The sequence below is a fragment of the Lepidothrix coronata genome, unplaced genomic scaffold, assembly GCF_001604755.1.
Source record: "Lepidothrix coronata isolate B3197 unplaced genomic scaffold, Lepidothrix_coronata-1.0 Scaffold125, whole genome shotgun sequence".
Classification (NCBI taxonomy): domain Eukaryota; kingdom Metazoa; phylum Chordata; class Aves; order Passeriformes; family Pipridae; genus Lepidothrix; species Lepidothrix coronata.
The window spans coordinates 1468463-1483113 of record NW_016690305.1 but is presented as its reverse complement, the minus strand read 5'-3'; the positions used below and the strand labels follow the sequence as shown (position 1 = coordinate 1483113).

Sequence of the window (14651 nt, the reverse complement as noted above, 5' to 3'; positions counted from 1 at the left end):
TGAAAAATTCCATGCCAGTCTCATGGAAAGCTTTTGTCAAACTTTCCCTCATGTAAAGGCCTCTTTGATACCTTGATTATTATCTGGAAACCTTTACGTAGTTCAGGGGTGTCAGTTGAACTGCCTTTCCTCTTGTGAGTTGACCTATGCCTATTTTATTGATTTAATGCTAATTCATTCTTTGAAGAAAAGCATGAAGTTCCTTCATGAGGAGCAGCTTCCTGAGGCTACCTTTGTGCCTTCCCACCCTTTTACAGGAGCTAACCACCCTAGGCAGAAAAGATGGCACAGGTGGAATGGTCACAGATTTTCAGTTGGAGGCAGATGATGACATCATTGGCAGTCCTTCATTTATTCTGTTCTCTGTCTTAATTTTTATGTGTGGATGGTATTAACCAGCTGCTGTAGCACTGATGGAAAGGTTTCTTTAAGATTCAAGGGCATCATATAAGTCCCTGAGCACTGTGGGGTGTAGTTTGTGTAGAATAAACGTGTCCATGTTTGTGTTCTGCGGGACAGAAGGAAACCAGGGCACTGCACTGAGCAGTGCTTGTGCTGGGCCTTCTTAGCCCACATTTATGTAAAGCAGCCTGGTATTATCCACCTGAAGTCACTGCTTTTTTAAGGCTCTGGCAGAGCCCTGCCTTTTTGTCTTTTGTTCTCACCAAAACCAAAACTCTTCACCTGAATCAGTGATTTCTGCACTGATGAACACTGAACTTTTCTGTGGAGTCTTGACTTAAACCACCCCAGTGAGTCTGATCTGAGGACTCAGTTTGGATATATTAGAAAACCGACTCATGTGATGTGAAGTCACTAAATACAAATTAGAGGTTTCAACTGCAAGAGAAGTAGCACATGCAGCTTTTTACAAATGAGTACACTCTTCTACAGAATAATTTCAAATCCTTGTAGGTAACACACTGCCACGAGAGGGAACCAGAGGGATTTTCCTAAACCTACTGAACAGAGCATTTTTTTCTCCTCCCTTGAAGATGAGGCTGTGGAAAGCAGTTGGTTCTCTAGCACAGAGCAGCCTATATGGCAGTCTCTAGACAATGAAATGTCAGCTTTGTGTTTAGTAAAAACACAGGAACACTTTCCCTTTTCTCATACTCCATATGGGATTGTTGCAACCGTAAAAATGGGATTTCAGTAGGAAAGTTGCATACGATATATTGGATATTTTCCTTGTTGAAAGTGTTTTCACTTTCTCTCACACTTTTCTCACGTGCATCATGTCCTCAGCACTTCATGGCTAAAAGGTTGGGTAGAAATCTGAGTGCATTTGAGCCACCTGCATGGCCCTGTGTGACTTTACATTTTCATGTGGTGCTCCAGAGATGGGGATTGTAAAGAAGCATTTCACAGATTTCATAGATGCACGTATTTAGACTTTAAAGTAAGGGGTAGAATTGCTCACACCCCCTGAAGTGTTGGGCATGAGTCCACATTTGGATTCCAAGTTCTCAGAAGGTCCATTTCTGCCTCCCAGACTGTGGCAGGAGGGTGTTGGCAGCCACTCCCCAGTACCAGTTGACTTCAACGTGCTCCCGTCCAAGATGTTGCAGAACCTCATGGGCACTGGTGTTTCTGATGCTCTTTGGTCTTACACTGCTGCTGCACATCCCAGACTTATCCCACCACACACAGCATCCCCCAGCCAGGTGTTTAACCCCAGTCCTTTTTGGTTGCAGGGTTTTCAGTGAATGCCTCCTCAGAGCGGCTCAATATGGGAGAAATAGAGACTTTGGAAGACTACTGAGCATGTGCAAATCAACTGGCTTTTCCTGCATCTGTTAACCATGGATTCTCCGTTTGGACACAGTGCTCTCCACCGTGTGTTGTTCTTCACCTCGCAGTGAATCACAGGATCAATCATCTCAGGCTGCTTCCTCTGGCCCCAGCAAACCCTTTGTGCCCAGGACTGCACAGGCATCGTTCCTCCTGTCAGCCCAGAGTCCCGTGGACGTTGCTCAGAGCCCTGGGAGGGTGGGAGTTAGGATTCCTTCACAACAAGGCTGATTTGGGCAGCGAGCTTTCACTGTGCTGTGATTCCTTCTGCTGACATACCTGGAAAAAAAAAAATCAATTGGGATTCTGCAAACTATTGCTTCCCTCTCCTGGTTACTCTTACCACATCCAACATGTGCAGTCCCATGGAGAGAGAGAGAGAGAGAGTTTGTGGTTAACAGATGTTGGTCAAACCCCAATGCCACGGCTCCTGCCTGGGCTCCCCCAGGGCGGGTGCTCTGCCGGGCCAGGAGGGGCATCATAAGCTAACGCAGAACTGGCGACAGCACGAGAGGGGCGGTGGCGGGCGCAGTTTAGCTTGGGTTGGTTTGAAGTTGCACACCCCCTGCCAGCCCTTCTCAGCACATTATTTTTGGAGGGAAAGCTCGAGTCTGTCTTCATTAGGTGGTGATGCTGGAGCTGCTGGAGTTCCCCGTCGGCATGCTCCAGCCTTCCTGGACAAGTGGGGACTTCTGCTCTGGGAAAAAAGGGGGGTGGCATCTCTTCTTTCAGGTTGAATTTACCCCTTACATGCTACTTTCAGAGGGTTAGGACCAGTTTCTTTTGAGCTCTTTTCCTGCAAATTTGTCTCGTTTAAGAGACAGTGGGATGTTGACGTGTGGCTGTGTAGTCTTTGCAGAGGGTGGACGCTGGCTCTCAGACACGTGCCCCAGCAGGCTCAGCTGGTTGTCGTTTCAGTGCTTAGGGAACGAGCAGAGATGCCCTTTCGTCGTGAGGAGAGACACTGGAGGATGAAGCTTTGTGCAATGACGGCCCTGCTTATCTTCTACACCTTAAACTACTTCATGCACCTTCACTGGGATCCATAATCTGAGTATTTATGGAATCATAACCTTCCTCTCTCACCGAAAGATTAACACCACCTTCCCTGCTCCACCTGCCCACCCACCCACATGCACACACCGCAAAGAAAGAGAAGAACTGCCAAATGCACTTAGTTTGACCCCCTGGTCCCATCTCCCGTCCCCAGAGGGTTTGTAACCTGCGAGGGAGATCCGCTGCAGTTTTGGTGGAGTTGTGTAAAGGTGTCTGTTGTTCTGTCATCACTGCCTAAAGAAAACAGTTCGAGTTGCTCAAGAGCAGTTTGGCTTTGGATTTTATTTCATTTGGTTTATTCATTTTTTGGGGTCACCTTCCCCTCCTCCTCTCTCTTCCCCCTGCCCCCCAAACATGTACAGTAACTATACAGAGACTGCTGCAGACTTGTATATAGTTTTTGGATCCAATAGCATGGAGAGACTTGGAACTGTTGCAAATCTGGTCTCCCTGTCTCCTTTGCTTTGTAAATTCATAAAAGGGGGAAGAGGGGTAGTTAAAATGTTTACAAAACTTTAAACTCCCTCTGAACTTTTGCCAGTGTGGGGGGGAAAAAGAGAGAACTTAAATAAAACCTGGTTGTATTATATCTGAGAGAAAACTTTCTGCTTGCTTTTGTCAAAGCCGAGTTTTGAGATAATTCCTGGTGCTAAAACTCACCCCAAACTCGACTTGCATCAGTTTTCATCAAGAAACAACAAGCAAACACACAGGATGTGGAACAACAACTGCTGCTTTATTTTCTCCCTGGTGAGGAATACCGGTGGGTTTTTCTGCTTGATAATTTTAGAGTTCAAATAAACACCAGTGAGTTGAGATTGGAAACAAGAAAGCTTTAATTCTCCCCCCACCCCGTACAGAAACACGTGAATTCGTGCTCGTGTTGTTTGTGCAGGGGAGATCAAGCCATGGCTGGTTCTCTCTCACTCCCTTGCAGTCGGTGACCACCCCACCCACCCCAATCCACTGCTGTCAATGAGAGGTTTGATTCCTCCCCTCAGCCTAAAGTCCACACAGACACCTTGGAGGTTTCCCTTTTCAGACTTAATTTTCCTTTTTTTTTTCTACTTGCTGCTTATTTTTGTGTGGAAAATCCCAGTAAAAGGTAATGATGAATGTTCTCCTGCCATTCACATGACCACAGAAAGTAAGTGTGCTAAGGCCCAAATTACACAGTGCCTTGCATGATGTTTAGCTGATGTCTCAGAGAGAACAGGATGTGTTTAGGCTGATAACCTGACTTTGTTTTAATATCTTCTCTTTTTTTTTTAGCATATGAGGTGTCTGGTTAATAAGTGCTTTCTGTTTTTTAATGGTATGATCTAATTTCCACAATCCACTTTTGGACTGCTCTCTGCCATGTAACAAATACACAAAAGCCCATTAATTTCCAGCTCAGATGGGGGACAGGGAAGGAGCAGCTCCTTGATTGCTACATGAAAATGCAGAAATGCAAGCAGGGGAAATGTGCAATAGACCCTGAGGGTCTCACTCAGCCTCTCAGAGTTTGTCAATAATGGACCACTGGGGAAGATCTTGTTCTTGGTACTGAAATGTGCTGGTTTCTGTGGTTGGTACAAAGGGGAGGTGCTGGCATGTGCGGATTGTGTGCTCAGGTGACTGCCTTGTCACCTCCTGTGACAAACACAGGGCCTGTTTCTGTAGCAAGAGTTGTTTGGATCAGTAGGAATGGGAAAAATAAGAGCTGTAGCATTTTACCCGCTGCTGGATGTATTTCCGTGCTTTGAGCGCCTTTGCAGACAGAACCTGCTGGGGCTTTGCTCCAGGTTTGAACAGATGATGTTGAATTCGATGCTGGAGGTGTCTGAGGTCTCTTTTGAGCATGATTCCCCAGGTAGCTGCCTCACTCCTTGTTTCACTGCAGGGACAGGACTCTGTTCTCTCTGGTTTTGCTGCTTCCCCTCTCAGCCAGGCACTTCTTGCAAAGGCGTGCAGCAAGCAGTGATTTAAAGGGACAACTAAACTGTGTCTGGCTGCCTGTCAGAGAAAGCCAAAAAGCAAAGAGATCTCTTAGCAGAAAAATCTGTATCTGAAATTTAACCCAAAAATACTTGTGTCATATTTTCAGAGCATAAAGTACTGACATTGGGAGTGTTTGTGTACTTCATTACTTGAAGGGAAAACATGAAGTATTTAATCCCCAACAGTTTAAAAAATCCTAATGAATTTCTTCTGTGACAGTCAGCTGGAGTGTTCCCCTTTTTATACACTTCATCCTTCCCCCAGTCTCTGTTGGTGCAAATGTGATTTGAAACAAGCCTGTTTTCTGTGCTGTGACCTTCCCACGAGCCCCCCGGCGGGCAGGGGCGATGGCAGAGCTGGCAGGAGTGATGTCTGTGCACTTGGGATCCCAGGAGGATGCTGGCCCTGCCCTCCAGAACCGACTCTCCTGCAAGACTTCCCAGCGTTTACTGGGCAGCGAAGACCACCCACGGCTCCCAGTCCAGCTCTGTAAGTATTCCACCCAGAAATTGGTGCCACGGGGCTGCTCTGGCTCTGTCAGAGCCTTTGGGCTCTGATTGAGGCCCTTGTTCTTTGCTGTGCCCACCCTGAGGTACCTGCACGCCCTGCACAGCGAGGGCAGAGCCCTCAGAGCCCAGGGCTGCGGGGTTTGGGGTGAGCTGCCCCAATGGCTCCTGTGTTATTCTCCTGCCGAGGGAAGGCATTCCAGGAGCATCCCCGTGGCCTCCGGGAAGGGCTCACCAACAACTGCTCTGTGTGCACTGGCCTGGCAGGGTGAGCTGCCTGAGGCTGGGCTGCTCGGGGCCTCGGCACAAGTTTGGGAGGGTGGAGCTGCCTTCGGGAGGAGCTGTGCTCCTGGAGCCAGAGCGAGGGAGGCTCTGCTGGGCTTTGCACTCTCTCTACACACTTGCTGTTGTGAAGGGAATTATTTTTTTTTTTTAACCTTTCTGGACAAGATTTTTATTACAGCAGTGACATTTCCACGTTGTTTCGTACTTTGAAGAGTTTTAAGGATTCCTGCCGACGCTGTTCCTGAGGGAAGCCATGCCCTGCCACAGAGCCCTTCGCCTGGTCCTGCTAACACTGTGTGGCATCCTGGTCCCTGCTGTGCTGGCAGGTAAGGAGCTTTGTTTGCATGTAAAGCCCAAAAGCGTGGAAGATCCTTTACTGTGCTGCCTCTCTCTTCTCTCACTTCCCTGAAAACATCTATAAGTATGTGTTGAATTAGAACTGATTAATGGAAACCAGCTTTGGAATTGGTGGCTGGTGGTGAGTAAGATTATATTTTCTATCCCAAACCCATGTTTCTGTTGGGGAAAATGGAGAAAATTCCTTGTAACTTTTTCCTAAGGAGAACAGCAGTAGCACGTATGTGAGCGTAGGTGGCTGGAGATCAGTGGTCACATCAGTCACAGGAGATGGAAAACCTCCCAGCAGCTGAGGGGACAGGCTGTCCCTCAGCTTTTAATGGCAGGAAGAAGTTACAGTTGTGAAAAGAAATGGGTTTTGAGGCTAAAGCATGTGGGGCAATTCCTGGTTCCTTCTGTGCTCTGCTACAGCAGGGAACTCCCCAACAGCTGCTGCTGGCAGAAATAGGGAAGTGTCCACGAAAACCTCCATCCAAAGCCAAACTCTGCATCCTCAGGGGGTCTGTGCAGAGCTGGGGGTCCCGAGGCAGCGCTGGGAAGGCTCTGCCCCATGTTCAGTGAGGGGATGGGAATCAGAACAGGTGAGGTGCCTGTTCTGTAAGGCGCCGTTTTTGAGGGAAACATCAGTAATTTCAGCCCTACCTGCCCTGCCCTTGGCACCCTGTGCTGGCTGCAGGGAGCACAGGCAGCCTCCAGCCTGCAGGGCTCCAGTGGGTTTTACAGGGGAGGGAAAACTGGGCTTCCAAACCCGCTGTGTTGATGGGTTCTGAGCATAGAGGTGGAAACTCCTGTGGGGAACTGCTTCCCTCAAAGCCTTTCTTTCAGTGGAGGTGAGGCTGAAGAGGGATGGCTGGGGCCAGGATAACAGGCAGGAGCACAGCATTTGTTTTCCTGAATTCCTGTCCTACCTCCCTAGACCTGGAGCAAGGCTGGTTTGCAGTTCCCTCCCTGTTTGTTCCAAGCATCTTGCCTAGCAGGGAGATCCTGGCCAGCTGTTTAGCAGATGAAATTATGAAATCACTTCTTTCTAAAGGGGCTTTCATAGGGGTAGGAGAATCCAATGCTGTGCCTGGCTGGAACAGCTGTGGGTACAGGAACAGAATTCCTGCAGCTGGTATCCTCCCTGTGGAGGACACCTTCCTGCTGGGAAATTTTAAAAGTAAATAAGAAACGAGCACTAAAAGGTGCATACTTTCCTTCTCAAACCTTCAGCCTTTTTTGTACAGTGGAACATTAATCACTTTAGCACAGTTTCAATTTGTGCCTTGCTCTTGCTCCCAGGAGCAGTTACCATGCTCTTGCCCTGCACCAGGTAAGATCTTTCTTCATCTTTAACAGTATTTCACTCTGCAGGAAGTGATTCATTTCCAGTGAGAATTCCATCTGTTTCCTCTCCGAGCTGGGATTTCTTCTGTGATGTTTAAATTTCCAGTATTTGGTGCATATTTGCTCTGCCTCCCTCCTTGCCAGCTTTCCTGTGGGCCTGCTCTGGCATTGCCCTGTCACTGCCTCCCTGTGTCACTTCGCTCCTGTGAGATACTCCCGGGTTTACTTGATTCCTTTACTGGCTGAGCTGTGCTCGTGCAGCAAGGCCAGTGCTCTCGAAGGGCTTTGTGCTGGTGAATGCAACGTTCAGATCCTGGGGTGCAGGACAGACCTCATGCTTTCTCTGCTTAAGGCCTCTATCAAGTTGTTCCCTGCTCCCTCAAAGAGGACATGAGGGAACCAGTGTGTATGGGAAGCCATCCCAGGAGCAGAGTGACTCTGCTGCATTGGGCATCGAGAGTTCCTGCCCCAGTACAGGAGCTTTTAGCACACAGTGGAATTTTTTCTGCCTTTTACTCCATTAGAAAAGGAAATTTCCTGCCTGGTGCAGACAAAGAGGGGAAGGGCACAGACAGCCCTCTGGTCTGAGCACATCCACACGTGGCCCTGCCTCTCTGTAAACAAGTTTGCTCCCCGTTCCTCAGGACCGCAGCGCTGCTCCGTGTTGTGGCACTCACCAGGCACAGATGCCCTTTGTGCTCCCGGTGAAGGCCTCTTTTCATCCTGCCCTGGCCCCGTGCCACCATGGCCACCTGGGGCCGGACAGCCCGGTGCTGTCCTCAGAGTTCACCAGCCCTGCCCTCCCATCCCAGCACCTCTGAGTGCACAGCAGAGCCCTCCCCGGGGCCGGGGCCGGGGCTGCCCTGGACAGGCTGCAGCTGTGCCAACCACTCCATCAGCAAACCCAGGGTCAATTCCTATGATAGATTCAGAGCTCCGAGTGAAGTGGAAGTGAGTAAAAAGCCTTTGCAAGGTGTGGGCTTCTGAATTGTGTACATGTTTGCTATCTGAATTCACCTAAGGGCTCCTGAGTTTCTTTGGTTTGAGCTAGTGTGGAATTGTGTTGTACTGTGGTGGCACATCAGGAGTTTGAGGAAAAAGCAGCAGGGCAGAAGGAAAATATACAGGACACCACCTTGACCAGGGACATCTCTGTAGCAGCTCGTGTGTCCTCATTTTCAACTATAGGAGACTAAAAGATTATTAGGAAGTTTTTAAAGCTCAAGTACTAGAACATGAAAAGCAGCAAATAGGTTTTGTCAGGGAAATTTCTGGAGAAGATGTGGTTCAGTCTTACAGCAGGACTTTGGCCATTACTCAGCCTGGCTCTGAACCAACGCTCCTTATAAATTACTGACACTGCTACTGACTCCTGGCTAAGGTTGGAAGTGGGGAGTGAGGATGACAAGGTGCTGAAACCAGCTTGTGTGAGGAAGAGTATTGGTCACTGGTGAGTGATCTTGGGGATGAAGATGTGGCCACATCTGCCAGCCCTGAGGTCTTGCAGTCTGCCTGTCTGGGAGGGTCTGGCTCCATCACATTTGGTTGGCTTCCTCAAGACCTGTCACTTGTGGGGACTCTTCCAGTCTTACCTTTGTCACTGAGTACCTGGGGCACTGGCCACCATGTCACTGTGCTGGCAGCTCACCTCACCCTCTTCTCTCTGAGCATGGAAACAGCAGTTTTGTCAGGTTGCCCTTGGTGTCATCCTCTCTGGATCTCTCTACAGCCCACATGGCTGGAATCCCTCTGAGTTCCTGCATCCTCGGAAAACTTATGGTGGATTTCTTTACAGAAACTCTGAGATTTTCTTCCCTTTTCCTGGTCTCAGTTGTAACTAACCTGTGCTGGAGAGAGGGAGAGGACATAGTGCAGCAGAGAGATTTCCCTAAAATAAGACAATTTGTAGTGTCAGTGTGTGGGAAGGTAGAACTGCCATCATCCACCTGGCATACTGGAATACTTTTAGTATAGTTTTTAGTATAGTATTATCATTCCAGTATTACTTTTAATCCGTTTTGTCCAGTTCCACCTCTGCCCAGGAAACCCCCAGAGACATTATTGTATGTCTTTCTCTTAAGTGTTCTCCAGCTGTATGTGTCACAGAGAGGATTTCACTGTTAGTCTGTGGAGAAGAAGTTGCCCTCAGCCCGTGCTCTAGTGCCGAGACAGGGCTAATGCTGGGGAATAACTCTGTGCCTGCACTCGAGGTTTCCCTCCTCAGAGCACCCACAGGGAGCTGTGGCAGTAGTGGGGTTACCTGCGTGTGGCAGCAGCCTGGGAGCCCCTCCATCTGCCCACCTGCTGCCCCTGCTGAGTCCCTGTGGGGCAAACAAACCATGCAAGTGTGCCAGGTGGGTTTTTCTAGAGACAGGACTGGTCCCAAGGCTGATGACAGCACAGCTAATGCATGGCTCTCACCCAGATGTTAAACATCTGGTCTTGTGTTGGAGGATGTATTTTGAGCATGTTTCTTGCTAGTTCTTTGTAGAAATAAAGTTCTTGGGTGTGCAGGAAAGCCAAGTGCTACCTTGCCTTCCATATCTGGTTTCCAGCTCTTGGCTGCACCCCCTCACTGGAGATGGCAACGTGTTTGGGTGTTTTCACACGTGAGAAATGCTGTTCCCTGCCTCCAGGGCTGGGGAGCTGCCCTGTAAATTCCTCTTTCCCTGTGAAGGGCTTCTGCTGGGTTGGAGCTGTCCCGGAGGTGTTTGCTCAGTCACAGACCCGCTGGGTCCGGAGCTGTCCCAGAGGTGTTTGCTCAGTCACAGACATGTTCCCCTGGTCACCCTCAGGGTGACAGTAACTGTGTGGGTGCTCAGGCCTGGCTGCACTGGTGCTGCTTTCCCTGTAGATGGTGTTTAGAGTCCTGTTCTCCTGCTTGTGCACAGAGAAACTGAGCCCAGGAGGGGGAGAGGGACTTGTGGTCCCCCAGAACATGGGCAGCAGGCAGAGAACTGAACTTCCTCACTTGGGTCCTACACCTGTACACAGAGCCTGCCCAGCCTCCATCCAACAGGTGACCAGAAGAGGCCCTCATATCTCCCTTGGAGACATGTGAGATCTTATTAAATGTGCGTGTTGGGTTCTGGCACCTGACACAAGCTCTGTCCTTCCCCCTTGCTTTTCCCAGAGGACTGGAGAGGGAGTGTGGTATTTACTGTTAGAGATCTGCCACTCCCAGCCAGTGGCAGCGGGGCTGACACTCACTGGGACTGTCGGGGAGAAGATGTGACACCTCTGCTTGGTAAAGAAACCTGCTGGATGCGTGAGGGTGGGTGGATGGGTGCTTGGACTTCTCAGCCACGCAGGAGTGGAGGCACATGAGGACATGAGCTGTTGGTTTAGGAGGGAAGATCAAAGATGAGCCATGGAAAAAGTGCTGGCCACGAGCAGGTGCTCTGCCAGGCTGCAGCAGTCGGCTCTGGAGGGACCTGCCTGCTGGCAGTGTTCTCTAGGGGTGGGTTTTGTGTTCCCCCACCTGCTGTGCCGGTGGCAGGGCTCTACACCTTGCTCCAGCGGCAGTGAGGGGAAGGAATGAGGAGGGGACCAGCCCTGGCTCCTGTGACATTCACTTGTTGGTGTTTGACTTTGTGCCTGTGCACGACTCTGCTGCTGCCTCTGAGCTGACAACCCTGTTTGTGAGGCACCAGAGCCGACTGAAAGGGGTTGTGTTTCCCTCGGCTGAAGCGCCGTTAAGGTAAAACCACAAGAACTCGGACAGAAAACGTGTGGTTGGCACACTCTGCCCCTTCTGTGTGGGTGAACTGAAAGCATCAGATGAAGGGAGTTAACCAAATACAGACCCAGCAGCATCCATGTCTTGAAAAAATCACAGAGATCGTAAACAAAAAAAACACCTGTTTCCTCTGTACTTGGCTATCAAAAATAAGCTCTGTGCCCTGCTTAAAGAGAGCTGCAGTAGATTTTTCAGGAATTAGATGTGTTCTAAGAGGGGACAGGAGAGACTTTCTGGGACCTGTGGGTCTGGTTAGATAAAGAACCTTTGCACTCTGGCTGGAAGGGGTACTGCTTCCTCCTTACCCCTTTGAGAGTTGGGAAGACCCTGTCCAGGTCCTACAGGCTCCCTGGGTGGTGCTGCATCTGTTACAGATCATCAGAGCTCACACCTGTCCCTGGGCAGATGTGAGGGACATGCCCAGCTCTGGAGAGAAAAAACATTCTTGGGAAAGGCAGCAATGTCATCCTCCCAGCACAGTGTTCCTCTTCCAGCTGGGGACAGTGGCAATGCTGGTGCTGGCCCCAGGGTTGTTGGCACAGTCAGCAAGGTCATAGCTGGAGTGTGGCTCTTCTGTGTGGGGTTTCTCCCCTTGCAAAAGCAGCCTGGAACGAGGGCTTCAAAACTGTTCCTTACATTTGGCCTGTTCCTAAACCAACAGCTTCTCCATGCCACTGTTGCCAACTAATTAGCCCAGCTCTGCTCCGTTCCTCTCCCTGTTGTTTTAACTACCTTTACTCACTGAATTCTGTACTTCCTCCTGCTCTGTCCTCTGGTAGTGAACCACAGGATTTATAGAAGAGAGCTCCACTGGAAATGACACTTTCTGGAAGAGCCTCTGGATGGGATGTGAGCCTTCAGCTCTGCTGGTTGGTTTGGCAGCACAGGTTGGGAAGGGCCCTGCAAAGGGCTCAGGTGTTTCTGGGGAGCCCTGGTGGACCACAAAGCTCTGTGTGCTTGTCTGGGGGAGCTGAGCTCACCCCTTTGGTGCAGCGAGCACGGATGTACCGGGTGTGTGAGGACACGGTGTCGACGCTACGCCCGCTCCTCCCCGGCGGGACAGCCAGCCCGGGTGTGCTGGGGACCCTGCCTGGCCCAGCTGGCACAGCCCACATACTGGGGGCTTACTTGTCTCTCTCTGTGCTCAGTGGGCCAGAGTTAAACCTGGTAACTGCCTCACTGAACATCCTGTAGCTTTTCTGGCTGTAGAAAGGGCTTTTACAACTAGTTTAGAACATTGTTTTGTCCCCAAGACTGTGGGCAGCCTGGAATAGCTCTGGGGATGGTGGGAGCTACTCTCTGAGGCAAGCCCTGCAGTAATTTCTCAGTTGGTTTGTCCAGGCAGAAAAGGGGAGTGTTTTGGTGCTCCTGTTCCTTTGGATGCAGGGCTCCTATGGGAGAACAGTGTGTGGTGGAGCCTGTTAATGACAATTCTTCCTGCTCTGCAGGAGGCGAGGAGGGCTCGAGGTACTGAGACCTTAAGTGGCACTGCCAGGATGTGCTGCTGCCACCTCTCTTTCCAGGCCACATGGAGAGCCTGGGACACCAAGGGTTCACATGCCAGAGCCAGGGTACCGTGCCCCAGGGAGCCTGGGTTGCTTGCTCCAGCTCCTCTGACTCCCTGTCCTAGTTGTGATAACCATTGTGTCAGTTCAGGTGGGCCCTGGCTCTGGATGTTCATTTCCCCCACACACAGCTTTTTTTTCCCCATCCCAGTGCAACATTCCCAGCGGTTTCAGCAGGGAGCTGTGGAATGTCTCCTGCTCCCGCCAGGGCCCATCCGAACAAGCTGGGCATTGACAGGGAGCGCTGGGCTGAGCCACACACAGACAGGGAGGGCTCTCTGCCTTGGGCCCTGACCCACGGGGGGAAGGAATAACAGGAGACCATTGGTAACATCAGAGCCTGGCCCGGCTTTCATCTCCCTGGCACAGGGGAGGTGCGGGAGAGGGAAGTTGAGGCTCTGGGGTCCTGTCTGGGGGAGCTGTGTCCTGCACTGTGCCAGCACCTCTGGCATCCTGCACTGCATGGAGTGGGAGTGCAGGACAGAAAGGCCCTGAAATGCTGGGAATTTGGCCAGCACAGGTAGCCAGGTGGCCTCTGCCTGTTGCAGACATGTGACAGCCCAGTCCTACGGGTATCCATGAGCAAAAGAGCTGTGGGTGCTCACAGGGCCTGTTTGTGTGTGAGCAGAGGTTGCACAGTCCGGGGAGCTCCCTGTTGTCCCGTGTGTGTTGTGTGTACACCAGAGTGCCCCAAAAGCCTGTGGCAGTGGCATCACCCTGGGGCTGCTCTGGGTGTGGGTGTTGAGTGGAGGTGGTGCCCTCTGCGGGGAGGGCTGTGCCCCACCGGGTTTCTCAGTGCTCACGTCACCCCTGCACCCACCCCAGGGGCACCTGGCAGGCAGCTGGAGCCCAGGGACCTGCTGAGCTGTGGTTGTCACCAGCAGCCTGCCTTGGCCCCCATGCCCATGGGTGCTTGTCTCCCAGCAGAGTACCCACAGGGCCCGGTCCCCACCCTGTGGAATGAGCCACCCGAGCTGCCCTCCGGAGCCGGTCCCTTCGACGCTGCCACCACCACAGCGCGGCTGTCGGACGCCACCGCCTTCCCCCTGTACACCTCTGAGCTGGAGCCCGAGGACACCACCCACCTGCACCGACTGGACACCGGGGACGGTACGTGGCTGCACCGTGGGCCACCTGTGGCTCACCCCTACAGGGGCTGGGGTGTCACTGTGGATTGGCTCTCTGGGGGCCTGTCACCTCCCAGGAGGTGCTGAAGCCACCAGAGGTGGACTGTCCCCAGCCACACTGCTAGGGAGGGGAAGGGCTGCCTGTACCTCCTGCTCAGGGGAACTTCCCCACTGAAAAGCCTCCACTGTGCAGCACTGGCCAGCCCCAGAGCTGATCCAAGACCTGTCCTCTTGCCCCCAGTCTGACCTGTCATGGCAGGCACCTGCAGAAAGTGGTCCGAGCACAGGCAGGGCTCTCCAGAGCAGAATGTGCCTGGAGCTCCCTAAACAGGGAGTGAGCACCTTTCCCGGCTCCTCCTTTTGCCAAAGAGGCAAAAGCCTCTCTGGATGCAGTTTTGCCCCAGGCAAAGGAACTCTAAGTATGGGTGTTAACAGGAAAGCTCAGTGCCACAGACCTGCTTTGTGGTAGCTGTCCCTGGGACCTGGCTGAGGTGGCAGTGGCTGGCTGCAGCCCCTGCCCAAAGGTGCAATGCTGCTGGGGCACAGGACCACACCTCAGCTGTCTGGGGACGTGGGACATCCACCATGGCCAGTGCATGAGCTCCAGGGCAAGAGTGTGACATGATGGCTGGGGACATGCTGGGTGTGGGGTGATCCCTGCAGCCCTTCCCATCTGGGGCCCCCTGGCTCTGCTGACCTCCTACCTCGTTTTCTGTCCCTGCAGGCTCACTGGGGCCCGGAGCTATCGGTGCCATTGTCATCGCTTCCCTCCTGGGGACGTCTGTGCTTGTGGCGTTGGTCATCATCACGCTGAGAAAGTTCTCGGCCTCCTGAACTCAATAAAAGATTTTTCTGTTACACAACCAGCCTGCCTCCAGCTCTTGCCTGCTCCTGCCCTGTGTGCCTGGGGCCC

At 51.7% G+C, this 14651-nt stretch overlaps 2 protein-coding genes across 12 annotated transcripts in view; both read left to right on the top strand.

The window, feature by feature from the left end:
• The window catches only part of GIGYF2 (GRB10 interacting GYF protein 2), a 73906-nt gene extending 70462 nt beyond the window's left edge, over positions 1–3444 (top strand). For all 9 annotated transcript variants that reach the window (XM_017826196.1, XM_017826202.1, XM_017826201.1 and 6 more), the window contains one exon: positions 1698–3444. In XM_017826196.1, the coding sequence (XP_017681685.1) occupies positions 1698–1765 (68 nt within the window). In that variant the 3' untranslated portion in view covers positions 1766–3444. The remainder of the gene's footprint in view (positions 1–1697) is intronic.
• A 1395-nt stretch (positions 3445–4839) lies between these two features.
• Positions 4840–14598, top strand: CUNH2orf82 (chromosome unknown C2orf82 homolog). Of its 3 annotated transcripts, none has more exons than XM_017826246.1 (4): positions 4840–5322; positions 5837–5950; positions 13536–13721; positions 14463–14598. In XM_017826246.1, exons 2-4 carry the CDS (start codon positions 5878–5880, stop codon positions 14570–14572), a joined length of 369 nt encoding a protein of 122 aa, XP_017681735.1. In that variant the 5' UTR covers positions 4840–5322; positions 5837–5877; the 3' UTR covers positions 14573–14598. The 3 variants fall into 3 exon arrangements, with proteins under 3 accessions (XP_017681735.1, XP_017681736.1, XP_017681737.1); XM_017826247.1 differs by having other exon boundaries at positions 5790–5950; XM_017826248.1 differs by having other exon boundaries at positions 4840–5950; positions 13539–13721.
• The last annotated feature ends 53 nt before the right edge of the window (positions 14599–14651 follow it).